The sequence below is a fragment of the Stigmatopora nigra genome, chromosome 17, assembly GCF_051989575.1.
Source record: "Stigmatopora nigra isolate UIUO_SnigA chromosome 17, RoL_Snig_1.1, whole genome shotgun sequence".
Taxonomy (NCBI): domain Eukaryota; kingdom Metazoa; phylum Chordata; class Actinopteri; order Syngnathiformes; family Syngnathidae; genus Stigmatopora; species Stigmatopora nigra.
The window spans coordinates 5,674,013-5,700,616 of NC_135524.1; the positions used below are offsets into that span (position 1 = coordinate 5,674,013).

The window sequence follows — 26,604 nt, forward strand, 5'->3', positions numbered from 1 at the left end:
GTTCTTTGACTTAAATTATGAACGGTCAAATGAATATTTTCACCACAAGAGGATTGAATTTAGGGCCATGGAGGGCATATTCGGATTTTCACCAACGGCTGCCACTTCAAAAGGTGTTTGAAAATCGGGTCAGTATAGAAATCATCAAACTGTGTGATGAATTATAAATCAGTCAATGCACTGATGTCCTGTGGTGTTGCAGGCAGCTGATGAATTAACCACCAGAATGAAATCTTTCAGTCATTTATTAATACTTATCCAATATATATATATATATATATATATATATATATATATATATATATATATATATATATATATATATATATATATATATATATATATATATATATATATATATATATATATATATATATATATATATATATATATATATATATATATATATATATATATATATATATATATATATAATAATAGCTATCATGATTTGCAAAACAGTGAAAGCACGAATGATGTACATTTTACCCTTGTTTTTTAAACCTTGTTTCCACCAAGTGTGGACAGGTTTGGCACAATTTGGTATTTAAAAGTGTCAGGACAGCATGATGATGTTAGTGAGGGTGAAAAACCTCATATCAATAATACTGACCCAACCCACTCTGCGGCAATTACATAAGTTTGCTATGAGTTATAAAAAAAAAACTCTCCCACTCAGTTAGACCAAGGCAGTAAATAAGCACAAAGTGCTGAGTAGGCCGCAGTCGTGCGTTTGAATTTCAGTACACAAAAATGCACTCATATCATCAGATAGCTGCAAATTGAAAAGGCCTCTACGTGCAAAACATGCTAATGTAGTTAAAACATAAAGCTTTACATTTAAACGGTTCAAATCGCTTTACATGCTTGCAGCCTCCGTGTAAAAATGCTATGCTGCTCGTAAACAATGTGTTTTTCACATTACTAAATATGAATGCAACACTGAAACAGCCATTAAGGATTCTCGGCTTTGACATGCAGCCCATGTTATCCAATCAAGAAGGAAAGTGCAAAGCAGACTTAAGACCTAAGTTGATGCAGTCTTTAAATGAATGCTTCTGTGACTCAACGTCAAACTGAGGTCTGCCTTTCTGATGTATTTCTCATGTTAAGCTCACATGAATCATAGATGTTTCAACCCAGCCGTATGAGCCTCTTCTCCAGCCGCCCTTAAGTTCTCACGCGTTCAACTCAATTGTTGTGGATGTCAGGTTTCAGCTACATTTGTTAGAACAAACAGTGGCGGTTGACACCTATCGATCTTTACTAATCAATAGATGGGTCAAATTAGACTGTCCTGTTAGCTCAGAGGCAGGATGACATTGTGCTAATGTTGTCCCTGAGAAACAGCTATACAAATTGAAACAACCTTTTTGGTTCTTCTTAGTCAAATAACAAACCAGAATTATTTGCATGCATTCATTAAAGATGCAAGACGTACATCCTTACCGAATACCATGTATTCTTTTTTTAACCTGCCACACAAACTTTTTGCACAGACCCTCATGTTTTTTTAATTTTTGTATTTTTTTGTGGCTTGTGCCAAAGACGGTTATATCTGCCAAAGCTAAAAGATACATGAGTCAATTCCAATGACAGATATCATTGCAAAAAAAGGTGCATTCTGCAATATCTAACTCCTCCTGCAGGCCTACTATGCGAATGAAATAATTTGGACAGAATGAGTAAAGAAATACTGGAACCCAGGGAGATGATTCTGATTTTTCCATACCAATCAAATGGCTGGTCGCTGTAGATGGGATTCTCATGACAATTTGAGCGTTAACGTTCCTTCTAACACTACGCCACAGCAAAGATAATTCCTGTCTGGCAAGTCTTGCGTATAGCAACAGATGTTGCATGTCTTTTTGGACAGTACATCTGTCATCATTTGCCGCCCGCTTTGCCTCTCTCCCGACAGCTGTTCTCACGTAAGAATACGATTGATTTAATTTAACCTCTCAGCTTCTCTCAAATCGACATCTACTTATTCAAGGAATTTTATTGGCATATCCTCACCATTTTCACATAATATGGCATGAAATACACCACAATATTACTGCATGTAATCATTGTCAGGATATTCACTTTGTAATATAACATAATATAAAAAAGAAATGATACAAACCACACATATACTTTCATTTCTGTGCTTTTTCAATTTCTCTATTTTTCATAACTCAATTTAGCAGTCATGGTGGACAAGTAAAATGAGGTCGAAAATAAATATCCATAAACTCTAATTTCTTCTTATCGTTTGCTCCTTTTTCATAGTTCTACAAATACTCAACATGCCACAGGATTTATTGGGACTTCTAACTAATTAAAAACACTATAATTGGATATATTTGTGCCGTATATAGACATAAATGAAGTGAATATATAAGAAATTGATAAATACTGCAAACATTTGCTAAAGTAATTGTTCAAAAACATACCAAATCGAGGTTAAAATTCTAAAGTGTCACGCTGGAAATGGAACTGAGGACTGTTCTCACTGTAAAATTGACTGTACCAGCGTCTGTGTTTCTGGATAGTTGAATCTTCCTTCAAAAGGAGAGGCTTAAGCACGTACATTTTATTGTTCCACACCATCACATCTCGCTCAAACTAGGCACAAAATGACAAGGCATAAAAAAAAACATTAGATCAATTATCTGCCATTTTGCAATGTGATTAACAAATATGAATTAGTTAAGCCAATTTGTCTCCTTTGTGAAGTCTATGAAAAGTTCAAACTATTTCGTCCAAATAAATACATAAAATAAAATAACTAGCTAGTGCCTTCATTCAAATGGATACTTTCTGTTTCTCCCATCTCTCACTCATTTATTAAAATGAAAGTATCAGAATCTGATGGAGAAATTAATTAAGAAATGATAGAAAATTAAGAAAAATGTTTTTATAAAACTGACTGAAATGATGTGTTGTGGTTCATTTTGTCTTCCATATCAAACAATAAAGAAAAATAGAGTTTTACCTGTATGGATTCTCCTTTCAAGATGAATTTGGGCACAAATGTTGGTATATTTGACTGATAGAAGATTCTGTGAGTGACACACTGCATAAGAGGTTCCACGGGTGTCACACCTTGGATGATGATTCCACTGCCCAAAAAACTATGGTGGAAACGCAGAAACACCAGTCCTGGCCCAACCTGAAACAAACAAATATGCATTTAGTCTTCATTTAATAGTTTAGAAACATGAAAATGGGCAGTTATGTGCTCATTTGAGGTATTTCTCAGCTTTTCACTCTAGCGTGGAGCAGCATTTGCGCATATGCTTAAAATAGATTACCCAAGGCAGCTCATATATGGGTCACCGCGCTTATAAGAATGACCCTGCTATTAGAAGGAAGGAGTCTATGAAGATGAATTATCGATTTGCTATGTACCTGTCTAGCAACAACATGGAGATCAAGTATAGGCCAGTGGATTCCAAATACATACAGGGAATGTTTCAACAACATTTGAGAACAATGACTGTTGGGGGAGGACTCGGGTTCCCACTGAGCCTTAAATAAAAAAGAAAAAAAAAGAAAAATTACAGACATATATAATTCCATACACATAGATTATCAGGCAACAATAAAAATATTTTCAGATCTTAGAAGAGTTCCCAGATGTCTTATTACACTTGAAAAATGTGAATGTAATGAGACAATATTATCTGGAATCAAACTCTCATTATTTAAGGTTGCTAGGAAGGCTAACTCAGAGGCCGGGAGATAGGAAAAGGTCAGTTACAGCAACTAAATATAAACCTACTTTCCAGTCATGTTGCATAAACTGCCAGGTTTGGTTTTTGATGTAGCGCAGATCAACTCCACTGACGAGCCCTGGCGTGTGCAAGTGAGTCAGGTGATAGATGTCTGCTGCATTTTCTGGAATTTCCTGCAAAATGACATGAATTCTGAGTCACGCATCATCCCATTTTCCTCTCTATGACAAAATGTAAAACACGTGCTTGTGCATGTTTTAATGGGGTTTGTTGGGAAGTGCGTGCAGTACCTGAATGTGAGCGTTGACATAATGTTCTGTTCTCCCACGAGACACCCACTCTCCCTTGGAAATCTCCTCCTGCTCTGGCACAGTCCAGTGAGGCTCTTCTCCATCACAGTGAAACCAAACCAAGATCTGGCTATTAACTTCACAGCTGTGCCAGACACCCACTTTTGCAAAATCAGGCACTAAAAGGTAAAAAAATAACAACAGCAAATGCCAGAAAGTCGCATAACAAAGACTTTTTCATTTGTTTAAATCTCTCAATTAAGGCCAATATTTTCAAGAAGTAGACAATAAATAGTGTTTCATATAGTCTTGTGGCGTCATATACATTAAAAAATAAGCTATTACAAGAGCAATGTTGTTCAAATGCTAGTTGTAGTAGTTAATACTTTTGCTTTACAGGGTTATGATTTACTACTAATGGTTGATACCTTTTTCAGCATAGGGAATCCGTACACATTTTCCACTGTCACCCTGAAACTGCCATCCATGGAATGGGCATTCAATACAGTTTCCCACCACATGTCCTCCCACAGCAAGGTTAGCCCCCAAGTGTGGGCAATATGCATCCAATACATGTGCCTTCCCATCCTCTCCTCGAAATGCTACCAGATTTTGTCCTGGAAAAGAAATAAGAACAATTATTTACTCCATATAACGAACACCAGGGTGACACAAGGGAAGGAGATGGAGAAAGGCCACAGCAGGTGAAACTTCAAAATGGAAATCCAAAAGTAGTAAAGATTGTGCGTGACTGTTGAAATTTGATCAGTAGATGAAAAAATAGTTGACTTGGCAATAGCTCAATCACTTTGGACAAACAAAAATAAACACGGTGAGATTTCAAATGGCTACAGCATTCATGAGTTTGTAATTGTGAAATTGCAAAGATTGCAGTGTGTTTGTTACTGACACACCCTGAAAGGCTAATCAGACAAATATTTAAATTGGATACAAGTTTATTTCAGTTGCCAGCACTGAGACAAGGTCAATGGGGTTTTTTTTAGGTTAGAGAAGCTATTTATATGCACATGTACTGCAGGAGATATCCATTTAAATCATCAACTTTATGTTCACCCAGGCAGAGCATTTGGGGGGTGAAATAAATGAGCACTGTCAGGTGCAATACTTTCTAGGATGAATCATAATTTGGTCATAGATAAAGCAGTTTCTAAAAAATAAAACACGTTTCCACATATTTGCAATAGAAGTAAAATACTATGTCTTCAGCGGTGAATTAGTTTTAATTGGAGTTTTCAATTGACTTTAAATAGCCTTTTTTAAAGTTGCAATATATTGGAAAACATGCCTTTTTAACAAAACATTGTGTAGCCTATAAAATCCGCCTCCGATTTTTGATTGAATCTTTCCTGATGAACAAGTATAACATCAATGCAGTGCCACTTACCAACCACAGTGACCTCTTTGACTTCACCAATCTTCAGCATGTGTGAATCGAGAACTCGGAACCATCCGTTCGGGTAAACCGGGGGCAGGTCTCCAATTTTCTTGCGCCGCCGCACTTCGTTTGCAGTCCTCGATTTGGAGCAACCATCCTTCGCGATGTAGCCGACATCCTCAGGTAACTTGACCATCTCTAATGGGCTGAATAACAACTTGTATATAAAGGTAAAAAAGATGAGGAAAATGCAGGAAATGATGAAAAGATGGAGGTGGACTGGAGCCACGTGCGAGACCGTGTCTTCCAATATAGAAAGGTCTATGCCCGATAGCTGACCCCATGGTTCTTTGGTCTTTAGGAAGAAGAGAATTATTGCACATAGTGCCAGGCCGGCCACGCCAACTGCTCCATGAAGATGATGTTTGCCCATTGAACTAGACTGCAGCATTGCAATGGTTATTTGACCACACCTTTGAGTTATTCTAGCCGGCGCGCAGCAGCGAGGTGGATTTTGTTTCCTGCTCCCTCCCTTAAACACACCCTGACTGAGAGATATACCAAAGAAATATGAAGTTTCCAAGGAATATGATCAAGGATTTCCATAGATTTTGAACCAATGTCAGTCTTTTTGCACTTTTGCACAAACTATAAATATTATTTATTATACTAATTGATTTTTTTGTATTATTTTAACATAGTACATTATATAAATTAACACAATTAGAATACAAATTAATTTAATGAAATAAAATTGAACAATCATGGCCCCACACTCTACAGTGGATTTTTTTTCATAGTTTTTAAATCATTGTATGCAATTGATAGGGATAAAGTCCAATTTATTTTGACTGTGAGGGGCAATTAGACATCCAGCACCATCAATGGTACGGAATAAGTTAAATAAGTTGCAGTTGTATACGAAAGACGCATTTTGCAGACTAAACCAGTTCCCCACGGTCCACTGATTTCGACATTAGTATTTTTCCGCAGATGTATGTTAATTTTTGTTTCATCTCCGCCATGGGTTGCCATGTCAAAGACTTCTGATTCAAGCCAAACATTTTATAATAGTCTTTTGTTTCTTGTCTTGAATGCAGTGTTGTCCAAAGATGCCAGGCAACACCCAGAGTAAAGTCTGTAACCACAACACTCAATTCCGTTAACTACAGAAATATTTAAACAATCACAATAGAATCAGGTGCAGTAAAAGCAATATCATTAAAGGATTTGCCCTATAGTCACTTTTAATACCACATGTGGCGCTCAAACCTGCTTATTTGGAAATGTGAGATCATTACATTCCTTAAAAGTGGTGCATGTGCCTGTTGTCACAAGGGACTTTCTCATTCTCAAGAAATATGTTTTAAATTATAGTCATAACTAAGCAAAATGTTCATTCATTCATCTTCCATATCACGCATCCTTGAAGGGTTGCAGGGATGAGTGGGTTGCTGGAGCCTAACCCAGCTGACTTCTTGCGAAAGGCAAACTACACCCTAGACTAGTTGCCAGTCAGCCGTAGGGCACATTGAAACTACATGCGTTCACGTCAATTTTGAAGCTAAAATTACTATGATTTCCCAGAATACAAAGTACAGTATTTTGGTTTTATACCGTAGAAACGGTTAAATAAAGGCAAAGAGTAATATAAAGTTGTTTTTTGTCCTCATTTTATTCAAGATCATAAGCAGTTTTCCACCTTATGTGAAAAAGTCAAATTCAAGCAACTATTTTCTCAGTTCTTATGCACATTGCATTGGACAAAACAGAATAATCCTAGTTAATAGATATAATCAAGAGGTATGTCAAAGTGCGAATTGAAAATATCTTAACATGACTTCAAAATTAAGTTTTAACTTTACTCTAGTGTGCATTCTTAAGTGTATTTTGAGTGTCCCCTTTGATGGACTCTTTGACTGTAATCAGGCAAAAGTTTTCTCAACGACATGTGTTCTTGTGTGTACTTCTAAACTTCTTTTATGAGAGAAAATTTGGCCACAAATTGCACAGGTAAAATGTTTCTCTACTGTGTGAGTTATTGCATGCCTTTTTAAGGTTCCACTTTGAGAGAATCTGTGACCACAAATGGTGCAGGCAAAAGGTTTCTCCCCAGTGTGTGTTCTTGTATGTATTTTCAAGCTTTCCTTTTTAGAGAATTTTTGACCGCAGTCTGAGCACAAAAAAGGTTTGTCTCCAGTGTGATTTCTTGTGTGCATTTTTAAGCTTCCCTTTTGTGTGAATCTTTGACCGCAAATGGTGCAGAGAAAAGGTTTCCCCCCTGTGTGTGTCCGGATGTGTACGGTTAAGCTTCCCTTCACTGAGAATCTTTGACTACAATAAGAGCAGGCAAAAGGTTTTTCCCCAGTGTGCATTCTTGTGTGTATCTTCAAGCTTCCCTTTTGAGAGAATCTTTGACCACAAACTGAACAGCCAAAAGGTTTCTCTCCAGTGTGCGTCCTTGTGTGTATTTTTAAGCTTCCGTTTTCGGAGAATCTTTGCCCACAAACGGAGCAGCAAAATGGTTTCTCGCCTGTGTGTGTTCTTAGATGTGCTTTTAAATTCCCATTGATGAAAAATCTTTGGTCGCAAAGTGGGCAGGCAAAATTTTTCTCACCAGTGTGTCTTTTTGAGTGTAATTTCAAATATCTTTTATCGGAGAACTTTTTACCGCAAACTAAGCAGACAAAAGGCTTCATGCCAGTGTGCGTGCTTGTGTGGGATTTTAAGTTCCCTTTATGCGCAAATCTTTGACCGCACACTGAACAAGAAAAAGATTTCTCACCAGTGTGGCTGATCATGTGAATTTTCAAGCTAGATTTGCAACTCAGTCTTTTCCCACAATGAGAGCATTTCCATTTCTTTTGGTTCTCTGTGTAACATGTCATTTCACCTCCAGATTGTTCCTCGTCGTCATCATCAGTGTGAGGAGATTGTGGGTCTGCGTCGTCACTGTCTGATAATGGTGCGAAGAGGCCATCTTCTTGTGATCCTCCACAGTGATCTTGATCACCTTCTGTTATTACGGGTTGACTAGAGCTGCTACTCACCTCATTTTGATCATCTCCATCTAGCAGCTTTGTGACAATCTCCTCCATGTCTTCCTCCTTGATGAATGGAAGCGTTGGCTCTTCGTCTTTGTTGGAGAGGGGCAGGGGCTCATCTTCCCCCTTGATATAGTAAGTTTCCACATCCTCTTCTTTAATGTGGGGGATGTTCTCATCCTCCACTTCCTGTTTAATGATGAAATCTGGCTCTAGCTGCTCCAAACAGAGATTATTGATACCTACAAAACACAAAAAGACAAACATATATGGCCCAAATCTCATTTATTAGCAACATCCTGTTCTTACTCTTTAATAGTGTACATCATATTTGATTGACGTGTTTTATAATCATGGCAGATATTCGGAACAATCAATCTAATCTGGCGTGACTATATTATTGCAAGATACGACAACATTCTCAGACACACATCACCTCACATTTATTCAGATATCTCCTAGGCTGGTAAGAGTGGACAAACCTGCTCTCTGAAAGCAAATTGTTGGCTGTGTTTTGGAAATAGCGTCAAGTTGTTGCTCCTTCTCTGCACCACAAAGTTGCTGCTCGTGCATTCCGACTGTTGTTGTTGTTGTTCACAATCTCCTTGGCCTGAACGTGATCATGAATGCCTTTTTTTTTGTATATTCGGCAACTCAGATATGCTAAGTAGGCCCATAAGCTTGGACATTCACCGAGATGTCTACAAGTGGAAACGCCTAAAAAAGGTTTAGTAAAGCATTCCTTTTTTAATGTCAGGCTGCAATACTAGAGCAATGCCAATTGCTCGGTGCCAGGAGTATACCGCTGAGCATGCGCAAGGATTCTTCTTCGTGTGCGGATTTAGGACTGTGGTTGAGAAATATTACCGCCACTCAAAGGTGGAAATTTGCAACACTACTGTGAAGTTGTTAAATCCAGTGAAATCATTTAACTTGCCTTTAAAATGCCTTTCGATGCAAGAGCATCTCAAATATTCCCTTTTTGTACTATTTATTGTAGGTTGTTAACCTAAACACAGGAAAAAACTTGCGCTGTTTTAAGCGGTAATAGCAATCACAGTATCCTAAATTAAAAGTTGCTTGCATGTCTTCAAAGTAGAATCTTTGTCCCTCTAGTGACGTGACACCTACCAATCTTTTATCACGAGTCTATCTATTAACTTTTAAAATGGGGAAAACTGTCTCCACTGGGCTAACTGTGTGACTTTGATAATCCGTTTGAAATAACAGAATGTACATTTACGTTTGGAATGCAGCGTGAGGCCACACCCCCTTCTACACGCTCTCGTTTAGGTCCGCTGACTTGCTATAAGATTGGCAGTTTCAGTCGTTTGCAAGCATCAAGCATTGAACTGAACTGCAATCGAAATGTCTGGCAGAGGAAAAGGCGGCAAGGGACTGGGCAAAGGAGGCGCCAAGCGTCATCGCAAAGTCCTTCGTGATAACATCCAGGGCATCACCAAGCCCGCTATCCGCCGTTTGGCTCGCCGTGGCGGAGTCAAGCGAATCTCTGGGCTGATCTACGAAGAGACTCGTGGCGTGCTGAAGGTTTTCCTCGAGAATGTGATCCGCGACGCGGTCACATATACCGAGCACGCTAAGAGAAAGACCGTCACCGCCATGGATGTGGTCTATGCTCTGAAGAGGCAAGGGCGTACGCTCTACGGCTTCGGCGGTTAGATTTCTAATGCTTCCAAGCAATACAAAGGCCCTTTTAAGGGCCACACACTTCATCTCAAACGAGCCTAATGTTCTCATTGTTATACATAATTGTTCATGCCTGATTAGTTTTAAAATAATTGTGCTAGAATATAAAAATCAGGCAGTTTTACATATTGGTAACGCTTCAAATTATCCAAAATAAAGTTTCGATTTTGAGCATGAAAACTACTTACAGAATAAAGCTTTGGAGATGGAAAGAGAATTTCCTGTGCTACTATCTTTAAAGTATTACGCTAAGTTTTATTTATAAGAAATAAAGGGAGCTTTAGTGTGGCTAGAATCCCAAGTAAGCTTTCTTTTAGAAGTCTGGGTTTAGTTGTTCCCAAACTGGATGCATTGTCTGCATTGCTATGAAAATGTGTATTTGAATGACTGGTTAATTCTGCACATTTATACTAGATATTGTCCTTCCATATGACCAATGTGGGGACAAAATACATTTAAACTCAATTTGGTCGAACGAGTGTTGTGGAAACATTTTGGCAACTGCAGAACGAGTATACAAATGTCACTAGAATTTAGGACAAATTTCTACTTTAGCTATTAATCACAAAGGGCTACAGTATAGTTGTGAACTGGCTAACCGCCAAAATGTAGCCAACTGTCCTCTTTTAGGTCGGCAAAAGGCGTGCAATGAATATCAATGAGCGCGCTTTTGTCAAATGAATGCTAGTTAGCCAATCAGAACGCCGCGCTGGTACAGTGTCCTTTGTCCAGGCTTCTTATAAAAGCTACAGGCTTGTCAATGAAGAAACACCACAACACTTCGAACCAAAATGCCTGAGCCATCTAAGCCAGCACCCAAGAAGGGATCCAAGAAAGCTGTCGCCAAGAGCGTCAGCAAGACTGGAAAGAAAAAGAGGAGGACAAGGAAGGAGAGCTATGCCATATACGTGTACAAGGTCCTGAAGCAGGTCCATCCCGATACTGGCATCTCCTCCAAGGCCATGAGCATCATGAATTCCTTCGTCAACGACATCTTCGAGCGTATCGCATCTGAGGCTTCTCGTCTGGCACATTACAACAAGCGTTCCACCATCACCTCCCGGGAGATCCAGACTGCCGTGCGCCTCCTGCTCCCCGGTGAGCTGGCAAAACACGCCGTGTCTGAGGGCACCAAGGCTGTTACCAAGTACACCAGCTCCAAGTAAACTGCTCAGCAGTCCCCACCACCCAACGGCTCTTTTAAGAGCCAACCACTTTATCATAAGAGAATAATCCTTTCATATTATAGATATGACCAATACATATGATTTTATGAACTGCAGACACCCTGCATTGGTCGCGAACTATATATACCTGCTGATACTTTAATGTCCAATCAGTGGTAAATAGCAATACCAATAACTTTTTAATAATGGTATACATAATTCCTACTCCAACTAATGATGAAATTATGTGCAATAGGAAATAAACTGAGGATTAATCCTGTTTTAATCAATGGCAATCTAGTAGTATAAGTATTAGAAGCTACTTTCCTCTCCAAAATAAGTTTGAGTGTTCTTTGCAATTTCAGGCATTTATTTTGAGCACGTTCACATAATTGATTTAAATAAGGCCCCATGTTAAAAATAAAAAAAAAACAGAAAGATTGTACAGTCAAAAGTTGTCAGCATTAATTATATTACATAGAAACCATCTCCTTCAAACCCAAGCGAAGCCAAAGGAGACTCACATTTATTTTGATATCAACACAATTGAAACGTGTTGGCTGAGTTTACTAAAAAGAAAACGCTGTTTTTCAGAGGAAACTGCCGCACACATTTTACTTTGTGTATCTAAATTACAATACATGTGCTTAAACATAGTAGTCATGCACGTGATTTTTCATTAGCTACCAGTTTTAATCAATGGCAATCTAGTAGTACAAGTATTAGAGGCTACTTTCCTCTCCAAAATAAGTTTGAGTATTCTTTGCAATTTCAGGCATTTATTTTGAGCACGTTCACATAATTGATTTAAATAAGGCCCCATGTTAAAAATAAACATAGTAGTCATGCACGTGATTTTTCATTAGCTACTCATGTTTGAGTTTAAAGGAGGTTTTGCTCTCACAGATATGTGCGTGGCCCTTAAAAGAGCCGTTGTGGCGATTGAAGGATGAGAATTACTTAGACTTTGCAGTTTTCTCAGTCTTCTTTGGGAGAAGTACAGCCTGGATGTTGGGCAGCACACCGCCCTGAGCGATGGTCACCCCACCCAGGAGTTTGTTGAGCTCCTCGTCGTTGCGGACGGCGAGCTGCAAATGGCGAGGAATGATCCTAGTTTTCTTGTTGTCACGAGCTGCGTTGCCGGCCAACTCCAGAATCTCAGCGGTCAGGTATTCAAGCACAGCGGCAAGATAGACTGGAGCTCCAGCGCCAATACGCTCCCCATAGTTGCCCTTTCGCAGCAGCCTGTGGACACGGCCGACCGGGAACTGTAGACCGGCTCGGGAAGATCGAGTCTTGGCCTTAGCCCTAGCTTTACCTCCAGTTTTTCCCCTTCCGCTCATTTTTATTAGGTTATGGTTTTAATGTAGACTTTCTGGCGTATTGCGAGACGTCTGACAGTTTCTCTCGAGCACCGTATTTATACTCACATTTGCTAGCCATTGATTGGCTGGTTTAAAACGGGAAGCAGTTGTTCAATCAGCATGAGGGCTTCATCAGCGTGCAGTGATTGATATCAGTACTGCTTATATTACAGCAGTAATGATTAAATCATTCCTATTTTTTTTTATTGCTTGGTTATTGTTTATTTCAGTGTCCACGTGTTTGTGAACTTTAATGACAACACTACTCATTTTTTAATTAACGTACTTATCAATTTCAATGGAAAACTCTGGCACGTTATAGTTGTTTTGTGCCATTAACGGTGACAGACGTCTAATTTTATGGTACACGTTAAAAGTGATTTTTTTTTAATGTTTTATGTTTACGTCAAGCCTACAACAAAGGCACTTTCGTTAACTTGGGTGCAAGACATTATTCATGCAATTCTCTCATTGGGTGCATTTTTTCTTTAACTTGGGTGCAATACATAATATTGATGTAAAAGTATTTCGGTGGGTGCCCTTTTTAAGGAATAAAAATATTTGCATTAATATTGGCTAGTTCGGTTATGTAGATCACGTGTAGAATATATATATATATAAGTAAGAGTATTTTGCTTTGTAGATGATGTGGTGGCTCTTAAAAGAGCCTTTTGTGGGAATAGTTGAATTTACTTCTTCTTGGGTGCTGCCTTTTTCACCGTTTTAGGTTTGGCTACCCTCTTGGCAGGACTCTTCTTGGCGGCAGCTGCCTTCTTGGTCGCGGGGGCTTTTTTAGCCGGAGCTACCTTCTTGGGGCTCTTGGCCACCTTCTTGACCGCTTTCTTGGGCGTGGTGGCCTTAACTGGCTTCTTGGTGGATTTCTTTACCGCTGGTTTCTTGGTGGAAGCCGCTTTGGGCTTCTTGGTCGGAGTTGCCTTCTTAGCTGCAGGCTTCTTTGCCTTAGCAGGGGCTTTTTTGACAACTTTAGCCGGAGCCTTTGCTTTACCCTCGGGGTTCTTGTTCATCTTGAAAGAGCCAGAAGCGCCGGTTCCCTTGGTCTGAACCAAGGTTCCTTTGGTCACCAGGCTGACAACGGCGGTCTTGACGCGGGACTTGTTCTTCTCCAAGTCGTAGCCGGAGGCAACCAATGCCTTCTTGAGGGCTGCGAGGGAAACGCCATTCCGTTCTTTAGAAGCGGCCACGGTCTCGACTATGAGCTCGCTGAGGGTGGGCCCGACCTTCTTCTTTGCGGTCTTGGTGGTGGTCTTTTTCTTTGTTGCTTTCGCCGGGGCGGCGGGAGCTGGAGCTACTTCTGCCATGTTAACTCAAAACTCTGAGGCTCTGAATGGAGAATTGACTCGCCCACAGCGAACACTGTACTTAAACGCAGCATGAGAACCGTGGAGAGTCAACCAGGTCCTTCGCTCCACAGCAAAGACAGACTTGTCCATACTTGTGTTTTCTCTGTACACTTTAAAGGGTAAACAATGACAATATGAGAATTTTAAATGATTCAAAATCATTTCAATAGATAGACAACTCGTGTATTTACACTTTCAACTTGATTCAAACTCGTAGAGTGCCTCCATTTTCTTCGCAAAGCTTCCAAATGTTACATCTTCCCCGGCACAAGTAGTACTCAATGAAGAAATCCCTTACTCGTTTATCCCCCAAAAACAATTAAAAATAACTCAGGATTAGAGGGAAATTATTTTAAAGATTAAATAAGACATTCCCCCACTGATATTTATTCCAAATATGCATGTGCCAATGATTATTTTGGAACAAGATAATGTTTTCTGAAGGCAGTAAACACACGTGATCATACTGCTGCTATCTCATGACTCTCATCCCTCCTTTTAAATGCAGTTTTATTATTCTTAAGTTTTGAAATGTTTGTCTGATAATAAATGTTTTTTAACATTGAGGTTAGTATACATTTCTCTATATGAACTCAAATTGAGATATGTTTGTTTATAGTCTAAAAGCAACCAAAGAAGGCCTGTTTATATTAGAGTATGTGTAAATAATAAGATGCCAAGGTAATGACTAGACAAAACTAAAATACGAATACTGCGAAGTATTATGTGTTATATTCTGTAACAACCAACAACTGAAGGCGCCAGTATTTACGAGCTAATTCATATTTTGGCGGCCAGTTCGAACATACTTAACCCCCCAATTGAAAATAAGCGTCAATCCGGTCCTCCAATCGGAATTTAGCGGGAAATCACGGTCCAATCAAAATACATTGGTGAGATCTCCCGTCACTGCGCTTAAGCCGACCACACGTTTAAAAGCGACTCGCGAGTCCCCGTTTTCGCACATTCTCCCAAAGTTAAGAAGAGTTAAGACGCTATGGCAAGAACCAAGCAAACAGCCCGTAAATCCACCGGCGGCAAAGCCCCCAGGAAGCAGCTGGCAACCAAAGCTGCCCGTAAAAGCGCCCCAGCCACCGGCGGCGTCAAGAAACCTCACCGTTACCGACCTGGCACCGTGGCTCTCCGCGAGATCCGTCGTTACCAGAAGTCCACTGAGCTCCTCATCCGTAAACTGCCCTTCCAGCGTCTGGTCAGGGAGATCGCCCAAGACTTCAAAACCGACCTTCGCTTCCAGAGCTCGGCCGTCATGGCTCTTCAGGAGGCGAGCGAGGCTTATCTCGTCGGTCTGTTCGAAGACACCAACTTGTGCGCTATCCACGCCAAGAGAGTCACCATCATGCCTAAAGACATCCAGCTGGCCCGTCGTATCCGTGGGGAGAGAGCTTAAACGTATCCCCATCAACAACAAAGGCTCTTTTAAGAGCCACTACAAATCAAACTAAGAGGAATTCCTTTTATGGTTTAGAAGTAGTCGTTCAATAACAGTACTTCTTAAAAAGTACTGATAAAGTTAAAGCATTTACTCAATAATGGTAGGCAATGATTAATAACATTACTGGTGACAGAAATAATGTCAGTACTAATTACCTTAAATTCCGAGTATATATCACATACACATCAACAAAATTAAAACAAAACGTACAATATCTCGATATATATTGAGGCACATAATTGAATCAGTAAATCTACATTATCGGGCTTAAATTTACAATTTAAAATCTTTTCGAACGATGATAAAAGATGTTCCCTGACCGGGAATCGAACCCGGGCCGCGGCGGTGAGAGCGCCGAATCCTAGCCACTAGACCACCAGGGATGTTACTCAACGATGAGTAGTTTTTAAATCCAAACAGAGTCACATGTCATATTTTTTCCTACTATGGTTGTTGTTGTTGTTGTTGTTTATTTGACATAATCAAATCAAATACTTTAAACTATGTTTACGAGTCTATTTTACGTTTAGGTTAAGGCTTTCAATAGTCTTGATAGAAGGCTTATCTGCAATGCTGTTGAGCAGGATGTCAAAACCCACAAATTCCTAGAATAACACTTAAAGATGCCAACATGATAAAGGGCATTTAAAAGCACATTCTTAACACAAAAAAACTTAATTTTTTTTCTTCATCAAGGATGAAACATTTTAACAGATGTGCGATGGGTCAGAAAATTGATAAAAATGTTAGCTTTTAAAAAAAACAAACCTTTGCGTGAGTCAGTCATGTGTGGTCATGTGTGAAGAACTTCCTGTCAAACGGGGAGTCAACTTCTTCATTCAAGCTGCACACTTGAAGCTTTAATATTTATGTAGATGCATTATGATAGTCCATACAATTTTTCAAGTTCTGGATAATGTGTTAATGTCATGACCAGGAGCATATTTGGATATTTTTGTCGGTTCCTGGAGCATCACCAGCTTCTCCTCATCCTTCTCACTGGTGAGTAAGTCATTTTAAGTAGGTTAGTTGTGTTTTGGATGAATTATAGTTTTAGCATATACGAATATATAAATTTTTTTCTCTTGGGGTATCAGGTGCAAATCTCGATCCATACGTAGCATCCTCACCTGGACGGATTCAACGTGGAGGTGCGGGGATTTAGTTTTTATCACCTATGCACTTGTTTACTATATATGACAGTACTACTTAGTCCCAGTTAAAATCAATGGCAGCCAATGTAAACAATGACATTATGTAAAAAGATTATGATAATTATGTAATGGATTTTTTTTCAGTGTCTTGCAGCGCAGATAATTATGCATCAAAGTATAAGCACTGTCGCCTCATCTCGCCTGGTAATCGATGAGCCATCGCTAGAAGGTTGCTGCTGACTCAGAAAATGCATTGCGTATTAATATTATATTTTGGGGGGGTGGCAGGTGGTGTTACTGGATTGGAATGTTTCGGGAAATCTTACCCTCAAGGCCCGAGGACCAAGTGTCATTGGAGGCGTGGAGCAGCTGAAGAGCAGCAGGCAAACTTCACACTCGTCATCCGACAGAGGCCAGTCTTGAAAAAAATGTTCAAATTATTAGAAACATATTTTAATCATAATAATAAAAGTCCATTTGCAGTTGAGTGACTGCTCTGGAAATGAAATGTAAATGGAGAAAGACTTGAAAAGCAAAAGATTTCTTTGAAACTAGAAAAAAAGTGAAATTAACATTATAAATAAACCTCAATAGCAAACCATACTATGACACTGAAAGATGGAGATTATCAAAAAATAGTCACTTGGTTGCCCTGTAAAATGCTAAATATTTTTCTGGCATCCATCAGGAAAGACAAGTACTGCAGAGTATACAAGAACTTAAAGGACATGTTGACTGGTATCCAAGTGTACCAAGATGACAACTTGACCGTCGAGGTTCTGGAACAGGTCGGAACCGCATGCTCCAAAGATACCCTCACGGCGATCCCTCGCAACCTAAGTCAGTCCTACCGCCATGTTTGTGACATTCTGCATTTTTTTTTTTTTACATTTCGTATTGTAACGTTCCCTGTATTCATGTTGAAGTGCGCTGCGGTCCTCCGGATCGCGTCACCTTCAAGCGTCATTCGAAAAATCACGTCAATGTCAGCGCACAGTGGAGTTTGGGCGATGCCAACGTCATCACGGCCATTTGTGTAAGACACAGAGAGGCCCGAGGCCACCAGCTGCGTGATCACGGGCATTGGCGACAGGTAGCTAAAAACATACCTGTCAATTAATACGTTTTTTTTTTAATCTTTCAAATTGTATACGGCGTATAACAGTATTTTTTTTAAGCGCACACAATGTACCCACAGTCAAGCTGTCAGCGTCATTCAGAATCTTGAATTTAGTGCATAATGATTGGGCACCCTGTCCACTTTGGAGAAAATTTGAGACTTTTAAGTGCACCCTTTGTGAGTAAATGTGTACTTTTTTAATCGCATAATAAGGGGAATTGCAATCCTTAATAAGGGGAGTAATTGGTCGAGGTTGAAAGGTATACTAAAACCATAACGTCTGTTGCTTTTTCATAGGAAGATTATATTGTTCGTATTTTATTTAGCTTTTTAACCAACTAAGACGTGGTCAATTTATATCACCCTTGAGAGATCGCTATTTATGCTTGTGTTGCGTGAGGCGTCAAGTTTTTGCACAAATATTTTCTTGACCTTTTGTGGGTTGCTGCAATATCCTTCCTCTTTACCTTATCGATTTAATCAAATGCCATGTTTGTGTGTCAACGGATGTCTTATACAAGACTTGTATAAGACAAACGATAAGCAGTAAGAATGAAATAACTGTAAAAATGGAATAAACTGGGACAGGAGCTTTACACGAATATACCTTGATCAATCTGGTGCAGGTGTGTTGCCGGAGTGCCACCGGGTGCGATCTGGCAGGCGTGAAGGCCTCGGCGGTGCTTGAGGTTCAGGTGGCGTGCAATGTCAGTGACAAGTGCTCGCAGTGTCCGTGGAGTCACCTTTACACACTCCCGCCAGGTAAGGTATCAGCCTACGTACAGTACATTATACACAAGATTAATTATAATTTTAACAATAGTAAGATTTACCCATCAGAGCTGACAAGGCCTCCAGTTAACCTCCAAGTGATGGAAGACAAGATGGCCAAAACAGGAGGACAAAGGACAGTCTCCTTGATGTGGACGGTACATTAACAGAAGATATGTTATTAAAAAAATTGGGATGCAAAATGGAAACCATTCGCACATTTTCTTCAGTTCTCCCAGGCACATGATGGATTTCATGTGTCTGTGGCTAAAGCGTCAGGGGAAGGCAAACCGGAAAAGGTCAGCGTGGCACGGCCACCGGTCACGCTGCTGTTGTCCGCCTCGGTCTTCCACGCCAACGTGAGCGCCTTCAACAACGTCAGTGTGTCGCCAGCTGGGAACATTACGCTGACCCCACCAAACGGTCAGCATTTTTTAGGTTGAATTTAAAAAGAATAAGAGCAGAAATACATTTAACTGACATTTTTGATCCACCAGTCACCTTCTCACTGTTACAGAAGATGCTGATGATGAGGCTGCTTATTACAATGGCAGTCATCTGAAAGTGGTTGTACACCATCAGACATCCTTCACAGTCTCATGGACGAACTTGGTCGGGAATTATCAGTGCTTCTGTCTGGAATGGGGCACCACCTATGGACCACATCCACCGTACGCATCATACAAGTCCTTCTTAAAGGAATTTGGCTCAAGCAACTCCTGGACGCTGGTTGATATCCCAGGTAGGGCTAAAATAGCATATCATGTTACAGTGATAATGATCAAATATGACTTACCTTGACTTTTCTTGGTATTTTTGCCTCCAGATGCGCTTCAAAATTACACCAGTTACACCGTCAAATTGCTTGCACGTGATCAAAATCCACCATGCAACCTGATGCAGGTCAACAACAGCGGGGAGGTCACCAAAGCCAGAGCTCGCTTCTATTTCCTGGAAGGTCGTGAGTATCTTTTTTCTATTAATGTCATTTATGTCAGTACTGGATATCGATCACATGACTCCAGAGATCTACAATGACCAGCAATTTAAGTAATGTTGTTGAATATGGTCCTATTTTAATTGATGGATTAGAAATCTACATAGTAAACAACAATACTATCCAGAAAAAAAGGTATCAAAGCAAAACTGGTGATAACAAAATCACAATTTTCAAGCTCCAGCCAGTCCTCCCGCCAACGTCAGTGTGGTTTCCATCACATCATTGTCCCTGACGTTACGCTGGTCAGCTATTGCGCAAGAGGACCGGCGCGGTTTCTTACTGGGCTACATCATCTACTATGGCGAGGACGGGCAGCCGGAGAAAAGTAAGATTTTGTGTGTAGCTGTTAGGTTTGCAAAAGAGGGAATTTCCTTCATATCAGATGGGGAAGTGACTCAAATTTGTTAACTTTCCATGAGTATTCAAGATAAGACATTTATTTCAGATGTCATGGTGAGCCCACGACTCTACAATTATACATTAGACGGCTTACATAGCCAAGCAGCGTACAGGATTCAGATGTCTGGATTGACGCGAGCTGGATCAGGAATCCGAAGCGCCATTAGACTGGTAGAGACGAGGCATGCAGGTCTCTTGAACCACACGGCACTTATTGTTGCCTTCACCTTTGTCATGTTGGCCTCCATGTTGACAGTTCCCATCCTGAGAAGGTAACCCTCTCCAAATTAGAATGAGTAGACAAAAACAAACAATTTTCTATTTTCTGCCCACTAATCAGAGCCAAGGTGGTCTTTTGGCCACAAATTCCTAACCCTGAAAAAAGCAGATCCATGCAGAAACTCAGTGCACCCACACGATTGGTAAGTGTCTTGTTTTTCCTGGCCATTTTACGTTTTGTGATTTTCTCCATATTGTCCCAAAATACAAATGTAGTGTGCCATTTTGGCTTTAAATTTCGATGGTCTATTTCTTAGGTCACGATACTGATTCCAACACCCAGCTGGTGCTCTTTTATTGAAGTACATTAAAAGTACAAATTTGGCGTATGTATACTTTATATTTCCGATTCTCAACAGTCAACTGTACTTACACATGAACCTGTTGGAATTTAACAATCGGAGTACAAAGCACAAATATCTTTTCAAACGTAAGGAGATAAGAAATAGTCAAGTGATACCTGAGACATCTCACTCATCCCAGGTGGATGCTTTGTTGTATTCCTCAGCTTCTGCAACCTGTTGAGACTCTCAACCTGGAAGAATGCAACGCACTGAGTCTGCTCGTCGTAGAACTCCGAGCGCCACTTTCCGCAAGCATCCCGCCGGCCCGCGGCCTTTCCATCGCCATCGATGAACAGAGAGCTGCCAATTCTCGCCATCCCGCCATGGGCAGCGGATACATCAGTTTGGACGTCATACAGCAGCTGATGACAGTCAACGACGAAGGACGCTCACGCGGGCGACTACGTGATGCACTTTAGCGTGGATTGCGACATTTGCATATGTTTGATGGACATGGAAACCGCGCATTTGTCATCGAGCGTTCTCCAGTCCTGCAGGGGGCGATTAATCAAGCAGAAAAAAACAGCACGTTTAAAAACCTTTTTTCTTTTACTAAAACATCACATCAGAACAGAACTTTGTGTACATGAAACGTTTTACACTCACGTCAGTGCCCTTTTCGAAAAATAGAAGAAAACTAACTAATTTGTTGACTTTTGACTTCACACTGCCTCATCTGCGTTAGATTTTAACCATGGTAATAATACATTTTCACAAGAACATTTTGTACAATTGCAGCATAGGCACTTTATATTCGCATTTCTAATTCTCACATGCAAGCAGACATTTCCTTTCTCTTACTGCGTCTTACCAATATAAAGTAAAGGCTAAAACAGTTGTCTTAGTGTTTTTTTTGGGGTGAAAGGTACTGACTGATAGGGTACGCGGGGTCGGGTGGTGAAATCTAATGTTGAAGTGATACCATCTTTAGTATTGTTATATATATTTTTTCTTTTTCTTATAATTTTAAATTACAATCTTCTAATCTTGGCAGTTAATAAACATACATTGCAACACTAGTGAAGACCCAGTTAGTGGTCTTCAGTGGTTCTATCAAACAAATAGCATCAGTGAAGGAGGCAGTTTTATGCAGGCTTGGGTATAGTTTTGGTTTTATCCAATACTGATCATGGTGATTTTAAAAGACCTGGTTTCTTAATGGTACTTTAACCACCACCCAACAAAAACAAAGAAACACCAACTTAACTTAAAAATACAAGTGAACATTACATCAATAAATAAATCAATATAAAATAAAATCCATATACTATTTTTTTTTTTGCTAGACTATAAGTTCTTACTAGCATCATTGACCTAAACTGTTGTTGACAGAACAAGCAGGCTGGGTAAAAAATAAATTAAAACAATTAAAAACGTATATTGTTTGTTATTTTTTAGTGCAGTTACCCACCACATGCTTGGGAACCAGTACCAAACCCTAGGAAACATCAAGTGTTTTCTTTCTTTTAGTGCCACCATAATGAGAAAGTAAGGAACACTATTAACGCCAATTTTGTGATCACGTGACCAAGCTGCGCGCATCATGAACAATGTGTCGTATGCTTGCCGCCTCTTCGTGTGTTGCAATATAAAATTGGACATCGTTGGCGGTCACTTGCCCTCCTGGCAGCGGTTATCGAGAACTCAAAGTCAGTCAGTCGGGGACGACATGATTCCAGAGTCAAATGGACGAGTCATCACTGCGCGCTTTGTGGACACCGTTGTGCTGCATGTCCTCGGAGGGTGAGCTCTCTCTGTCGTCTTGTCTTGCCTGAAACATTCCAGTGTCCTCGTCAGCGCGAAGCCAAACTACGGCTCAAGTGCCAGCCGTTTTTTATGAAAATATGGTCCTCACAAGAAGCTTAAGTAAACCCTACATTCTGTTGTACATTTCAGTTTCCGGACTATATGGAGTATATAACGTGAGCCTTTTTCTTGTAAATGACTCACCTTATGCATCTTTCCTTTTCGTCGCTCTTCGTCTTTGCGGCTCCTGTACTTTGATGAAGAAGATTCCAGCGCATCCCTACTGCGTTCTCGACGTTTCTTGATCCTAAAAACCGATGGAGGGAGTCAAGGAATGTTTGAATCTGCTGGTTTCTCTCCGAATTTTGCTGGGTGAAGCTCACCTTTTTGGGGAGGGCGACCTGGCTTTCTTTGGAGGGCTCCGGGAGCGCCCCCGACTTCGCCGACGGACTCTGAGAGAGGCACGATATGAGCAAGGAAATAGTTTCTTCTATAGTGTGGCATTGGCTTTCCGCACTTACCTGGCGCGACTCATGCTTTGCCGTTTTTCCCTGGAGCGAGAGCGCTTCCCATGCCCCCTCCGGGAAGCATGTGCGTCCGTCCTTGGCCACTTTTGTGTCGGCCTGGGAGCAAAAAAATATGGTGATTGAAGCAAACGTAGCCATGAATTGTATCAACAAAGTCATGTAAATCCTGAGACTTAAAATCCTGTCAAATGCCTCTTCACACACTAGTTTCAGTATCATGGCAACACTACTAAATACCCTTAAAGAAGTGACATCTCACCCATGTTTAGAGCGTGACGATGTCCTGCGTGAGCCTGATCGGGAGCGAGAGCGCGACTGTCGACGGGATCTTCCCGAATGAGCAACGTAGTGTTTCTCCTTTTCCGCTATAGAACAGAAAAGATGGCGCCCATTCACCAAACTCCACACCATTCGACGTGCATTGGCATTATACCTGGCTCGATGGCGGCAGCAATGGTGGACTGCGCCTCCCGTACACGTTTCATCACGCTTTCCAGCTGTTGCGGGGTCATCTCGGGAGGTTTCACGATGGCATTGTTGGAATGGTTCACCCTATTAATATATATTATTTTCATAAAGATTAGCATCATGGTCTAATTCTAATATATTAATCAGAAGTCATAGTTCGAACCAGGAAGCACCCGGTTCTCACATACTTGAGGGGCCGATCACCGAACATGACGCCGTTGAAAGTGAGCGCCCGGGCGACGGCGTCCTGCTCCACAAACTCCACAAAGGCGAAGCGGGTCGGCTGTGTCTCGTCACCCGCCATCCGTACGAATTTCACCTCGCCCACTTGTCTGAAGAACTCCATCAGCTGCTCTGCTGTTGCGGTCTGTAGGGGTAAAAGGCATAATACTTTACAGTCCAAAAGCATCTTATTCACACAGTCGGTCTGGAAAAAGTCTTCATTTACAATGAAGTGAAGAGAATTTACCAAGTATTCGATAGATACATTGATCCATTGGTGACCAGTACTCACCTGTGAGTTCAGGTTCCCCACATAAACTGTCCTTCTGATCTCATCCACCTTGGTGGGGTCCACATTACCCATGAGGGGGGGCTGCGAGACAGAGGATGCAGAAGCATCCAAGGCAGCTGTAGTCACCTGACCCACCAAGGGTAGGTTTAACTAGGAGTGGAGGGAGGTTAGAGGTTATCCAAGATTAGTGATAAAAATATATTCACCCAACTCACGTTCTGTAGTGGGACGGGTGTAGGGATGGGGAGTAGCCCCCCACCAGAAAGCAGGCTGTGAACAGGGGTGACAGGTGCCAAAAGTGACAAGGCCTTGCCCTCTTCTGGAATCTTCCCTGAAGGGTAGACACAAACATTAGCTGTTCAAAAAAACGGCAAAGACACAACCACCGATTTTTCTACACATCCGAGCATTGTTTTACTCAGGACTAGTAAATTTAGCTGCGTGTCAACATTTTTGGGAATGAGTCACCTGGACTGGACATATAATGCTCATAAACCATAACCAACACAATGCTCTGGAAGGGTTTTTCGGGTGGGTGTGAGGCTTTTTGGGCACAAGGACAGGTAAAAATAGCGGGGCGGGGACCTGTGTCATATCATCATCATCATCAACATCATCAACATCATCATCATCATGACTATTATAAATCGATATGGAAAACATCCAAATCGCTACAATTATCTGGGAAGACTTCAGAAGGGGTCAGAAGATGTTCTCACTCTCTCTCGCTTTCTACGGCAACGACAAGAGAGGCAAGTGTTAGTCATCCTCCCTCCTAGCATCCCCGTCGCATCATCATCATGCCGACTCAACCACATACAAGCTGCAGCGGGAGAGAGAGAGAAGAGGGGACCATAACGGGGGCGGTTGGACAATAATAATAAGGAAAAGACAGTGGTACCTCGACTTACTGTACAATAGCTACAAAACTGTCTTTAGAAAGCCGGGTTGCTTAATGCTAAAGCAAAATCATGAAATTCATTTGCCACAAAAAGGTTGTTAAACAATGTTTGAAGCAAAAATATAAGTTTTGTATGTTTTAAAATAAACATTACATCGGCTTTGGCCGATACAAAAAACCTGGACAGTGAAATCAGTACCATTGGATCACTAATATAAAATAATTAAAGCAAACTCTGTGGTATTTGTGGGTTTGTATGGGATTAATTACATTTCAATGGTCCAAAGGAATTGCCATAATTTAGTAAATTGAACAAATCAAGCTCATCGGTCAAGGTACCACTGTAATAAAAACCAAAAACAAATATAAACTCACAATGTTCGATAGAGGAGAGAAAGAGAGAAAAAACATCTTTTCTGAGATAATGAAAGCAGATAGTGGATAACATAGGGGGAAAGACTGAAAAAGGGGGTGGGGTGGAAACAAGAGAGACAAGATGTCCATCTTGGATGACTCCTGGTCGCATGATCACTGATGCGCCGTGGCCCCCCGCCACCCGTCATCGAGGACGGTAGCGGCCTGGTAAACAATGCCTCAATGACTCAGGCTTAGTAGTGTGGTCGTGTATCTGATATGCACACATAATCACACAGAAAACAAACAAAAAGCCAAATTAATCAAGTCCATCTAAGGCAGAAACTTCTACGTTATCAGGGTGGCAGAAAGGGTTGGGGGGGATTATGTCCACTTAAAAAAATATGTTGTTGGTCCTTAAGGCCATGATACTAACTATTGGCACTGAATAAGGTTTATTTACTCATTCATTTTCCATGCCGCTAATTGTCACAAGGGTCACGGGGGTGCTGGAGCCTATCCCAACCAAGTGTGGGCAGTTGTAACTATCATAATAAGTCATAACCCCTTTTAAAACTATTCATCTATTGTTTCTTTTTCATAAATGTACACTAAATATTCATCATCAAACCCCATGGCATTCAATGCCTGTATTTGCAACAGTTATTTGTAGATATGCATAATTAATAGACAATCTGGATAGAGGCAAGAGATGAACCTATGGGAAGATCACACTGAAATCAAGAGGCATTTTGAAGACCTTAACGGTCACCTCCCACTCACCTTCGGCACATGGTACCACAATGAGAGCTCTGTCAATAAAAACAGTGTTGGTGAGATGCTGCGCCACACCAACACTGGAAGGCTCTTTAAACTTGATATAGCACACTTTGGAAGAGAAGGACAGGGTGGTGTTGCTGTGGAAGGATGACACATAAAAGAGGACAATCCGATTTTAAAATCAAAGCATAAGGCGATCTGTCGTTATTTACTGATGTAAAAATTCGAGCAAGGTCCAGGCGCAGGCCGCGCATCCGCGGTGTCACCAGACCTCACCGAGCAGCCGCGTCTCGCTCTTACTCGGGTGGGTAGAGGCGCAGCTCTTCGATGTCTCCCAGGAAGCCGAAGAGAGTGCGCATCTGATCGCTGTTCACCACCGATGACAGATTGGTCACCTGGACGACAGCAGTGCCGGGGATGCCGCTCATCGCTAAAAATACGTGCTTTAATAACAATCAGAGTTATTTAGGCTGCATAAAATATTGGTCTTTTTAACGTCTGCGAAGGAAAGAATCATTGACTTCTTCTGATTGAAAATTGGAGTGCCGAGCAACATTGAGGCAACTTACCACCACCTCGCGACGAGAACGTGAACATGCGACTCCAATACCATAGGGACTATGATTTCCTCTAATTGCATAGGTATAAGAATAAAAGCAAAAACAAAACAATAAATATTAATAACTAATTCACTGCCTTTGACAGTGATGCACAGTCATTTAGTGATTATTTCACTGCCATTAA

At 40.8% G+C, this 26,604-nt stretch overlaps 8 protein-coding genes, 1 non-coding gene and 1 pseudogene across 9 annotated transcripts; 4 read left to right on the forward strand and 6 right to left on the reverse strand.

The window, feature by feature from the left end:
* Window positions 1–1,680: 1,680 nt before the first annotated feature.
* LOC144210414 (cholesterol 7-desaturase nvd) lies at window positions 1,681–6,876 on the reverse strand. Its single transcript, XM_077737079.1, has 7 exons — window positions 5,418–6,876; window positions 4,441–4,629; window positions 4,013–4,191; window positions 3,770–3,895; window positions 3,397–3,516; window positions 2,981–3,157; window positions 1,681–2,610 (listed from the first exon to the last, which is right to left on the reverse strand). Exons 1-7 carry the CDS (start codon window positions 5,857–5,859, stop codon window positions 2,449–2,451), a joined length of 1,395 nt encoding a protein of 464 aa, XP_077593205.1. The 5' UTR covers window positions 5,860–6,876; the 3' UTR covers window positions 1,681–2,448.
* Window positions 6,877–7,064: 188 nt separating this feature from the next.
* LOC144210413 (uncharacterized) lies at window positions 7,065–9,663 on the reverse strand. The gene is made up of 2 exons (XM_077737078.1): window positions 8,935–9,663; window positions 7,065–8,694 (listed from the first exon to the last, which is right to left on the reverse strand). The coding sequence occupies exons 1-2, from the start codon at window positions 9,023–9,025 to the stop codon at window positions 7,334–7,336; spliced, it is 1,452 nt and encodes a 483-aa protein (XP_077593204.1). The 5' UTR covers window positions 9,026–9,663; the 3' UTR covers window positions 7,065–7,333.
* Window positions 9,664–9,701: 38 nt separating this feature from the next.
* Window positions 9,702–10,374, forward strand: LOC144210421 (histone H4). The gene has a single exon (XM_077737088.1). The coding sequence runs from the start codon at window positions 9,821–9,823 to the stop codon at window positions 10,130–10,132; it is 312 nt and encodes a 103-aa protein (XP_077593214.1). The 5' UTR covers window positions 9,702–9,820; the 3' UTR covers window positions 10,133–10,374.
* Window positions 10,375–10,460: 86 nt separating this feature from the next.
* Window positions 10,461–11,685, forward strand: LOC144210629 (histone H2B 1/2-like). Its single transcript, XM_077737389.1, has one exon. The coding sequence runs from the start codon at window positions 10,951–10,953 to the stop codon at window positions 11,323–11,325; it is 375 nt and encodes a 124-aa protein (XP_077593515.1). The 5' UTR covers window positions 10,461–10,950; the 3' UTR covers window positions 11,326–11,685.
* Window positions 11,686–11,925: 240 nt separating this feature from the next.
* Window positions 11,926–12,811, reverse strand: LOC144210628 (histone H2A-like). The gene has a single exon (XM_077737387.1). The coding sequence runs from the start codon at window positions 12,666–12,668 to the stop codon at window positions 12,282–12,284; it is 387 nt and encodes a 128-aa protein (XP_077593513.1). The 5' UTR covers window positions 12,669–12,811; the 3' UTR covers window positions 11,926–12,281.
* A 94-nt stretch (window positions 12,812–12,905) lies between these two features.
* On the reverse strand, window positions 12,906–14,056 carry LOC144210627 (histone H1 pseudogene; annotated as a pseudogene).
* Window positions 14,057–15,039: 983 nt separating this feature from the next.
* On the forward strand, window positions 15,040–15,547 carry LOC144210745 (histone H3). Its single transcript, XM_077737590.1, has one exon. It carries the CDS (start codon window positions 15,048–15,050, stop codon window positions 15,456–15,458), a length of 411 nt encoding a protein of 136 aa, XP_077593716.1. The 5' UTR covers window positions 15,040–15,047; the 3' UTR covers window positions 15,459–15,547.
* A 267-nt stretch (window positions 15,548–15,814) lies between these two features.
* On the reverse strand, window positions 15,815–15,886 carry trnae-cuc (transfer RNA glutamic acid (anticodon CUC)). The gene has a single exon. It is a non-coding gene; the product is annotated as a tRNA-Glu (tRNA).
* Window positions 15,887–16,334: 448 nt separating this feature from the next.
* LOC144210921 (oncostatin-M-specific receptor subunit beta) lies at window positions 16,335–21,361 on the forward strand. The gene is made up of 15 exons (XM_077737879.1): window positions 16,335–16,505; window positions 16,601–16,654; window positions 16,802–16,861; window positions 16,946–17,069; window positions 17,346–17,497; window positions 17,584–17,750; window positions 18,404–18,539; window positions 18,618–18,706; window positions 18,779–18,971; window positions 19,066–19,290; window positions 19,375–19,509; window positions 19,724–19,873; window positions 19,994–20,219; window positions 20,288–20,369; window positions 20,735–21,361. Exons 1-15 carry the CDS (start codon window positions 16,433–16,435, stop codon window positions 20,987–20,989), a joined length of 2,121 nt encoding a protein of 706 aa, XP_077594005.1. The 5' UTR covers window positions 16,335–16,432; the 3' UTR covers window positions 20,990–21,361.
* Window positions 21,137–26,394, reverse strand: srek1 (splicing regulatory glutamine/lysine-rich protein 1). Its single transcript, XM_077737878.1, has 11 exons — window positions 26,161–26,394; window positions 25,864–25,997; window positions 24,041–24,156; window positions 23,826–23,975; window positions 23,500–23,678; window positions 23,277–23,395; window positions 23,103–23,208; window positions 22,838–22,939; window positions 22,700–22,768; window positions 22,521–22,623; window positions 21,137–22,341 (listed from the first exon to the last, which is right to left on the reverse strand). The coding sequence occupies exons 1-11, from the start codon at window positions 26,286–26,288 to the stop codon at window positions 22,252–22,254; spliced, it is 1,296 nt and encodes a 431-aa protein (XP_077594004.1). The 5' UTR covers window positions 26,289–26,394; the 3' UTR covers window positions 21,137–22,251.
* Window positions 26,395–26,604: the final 210 nt, after the last annotated feature.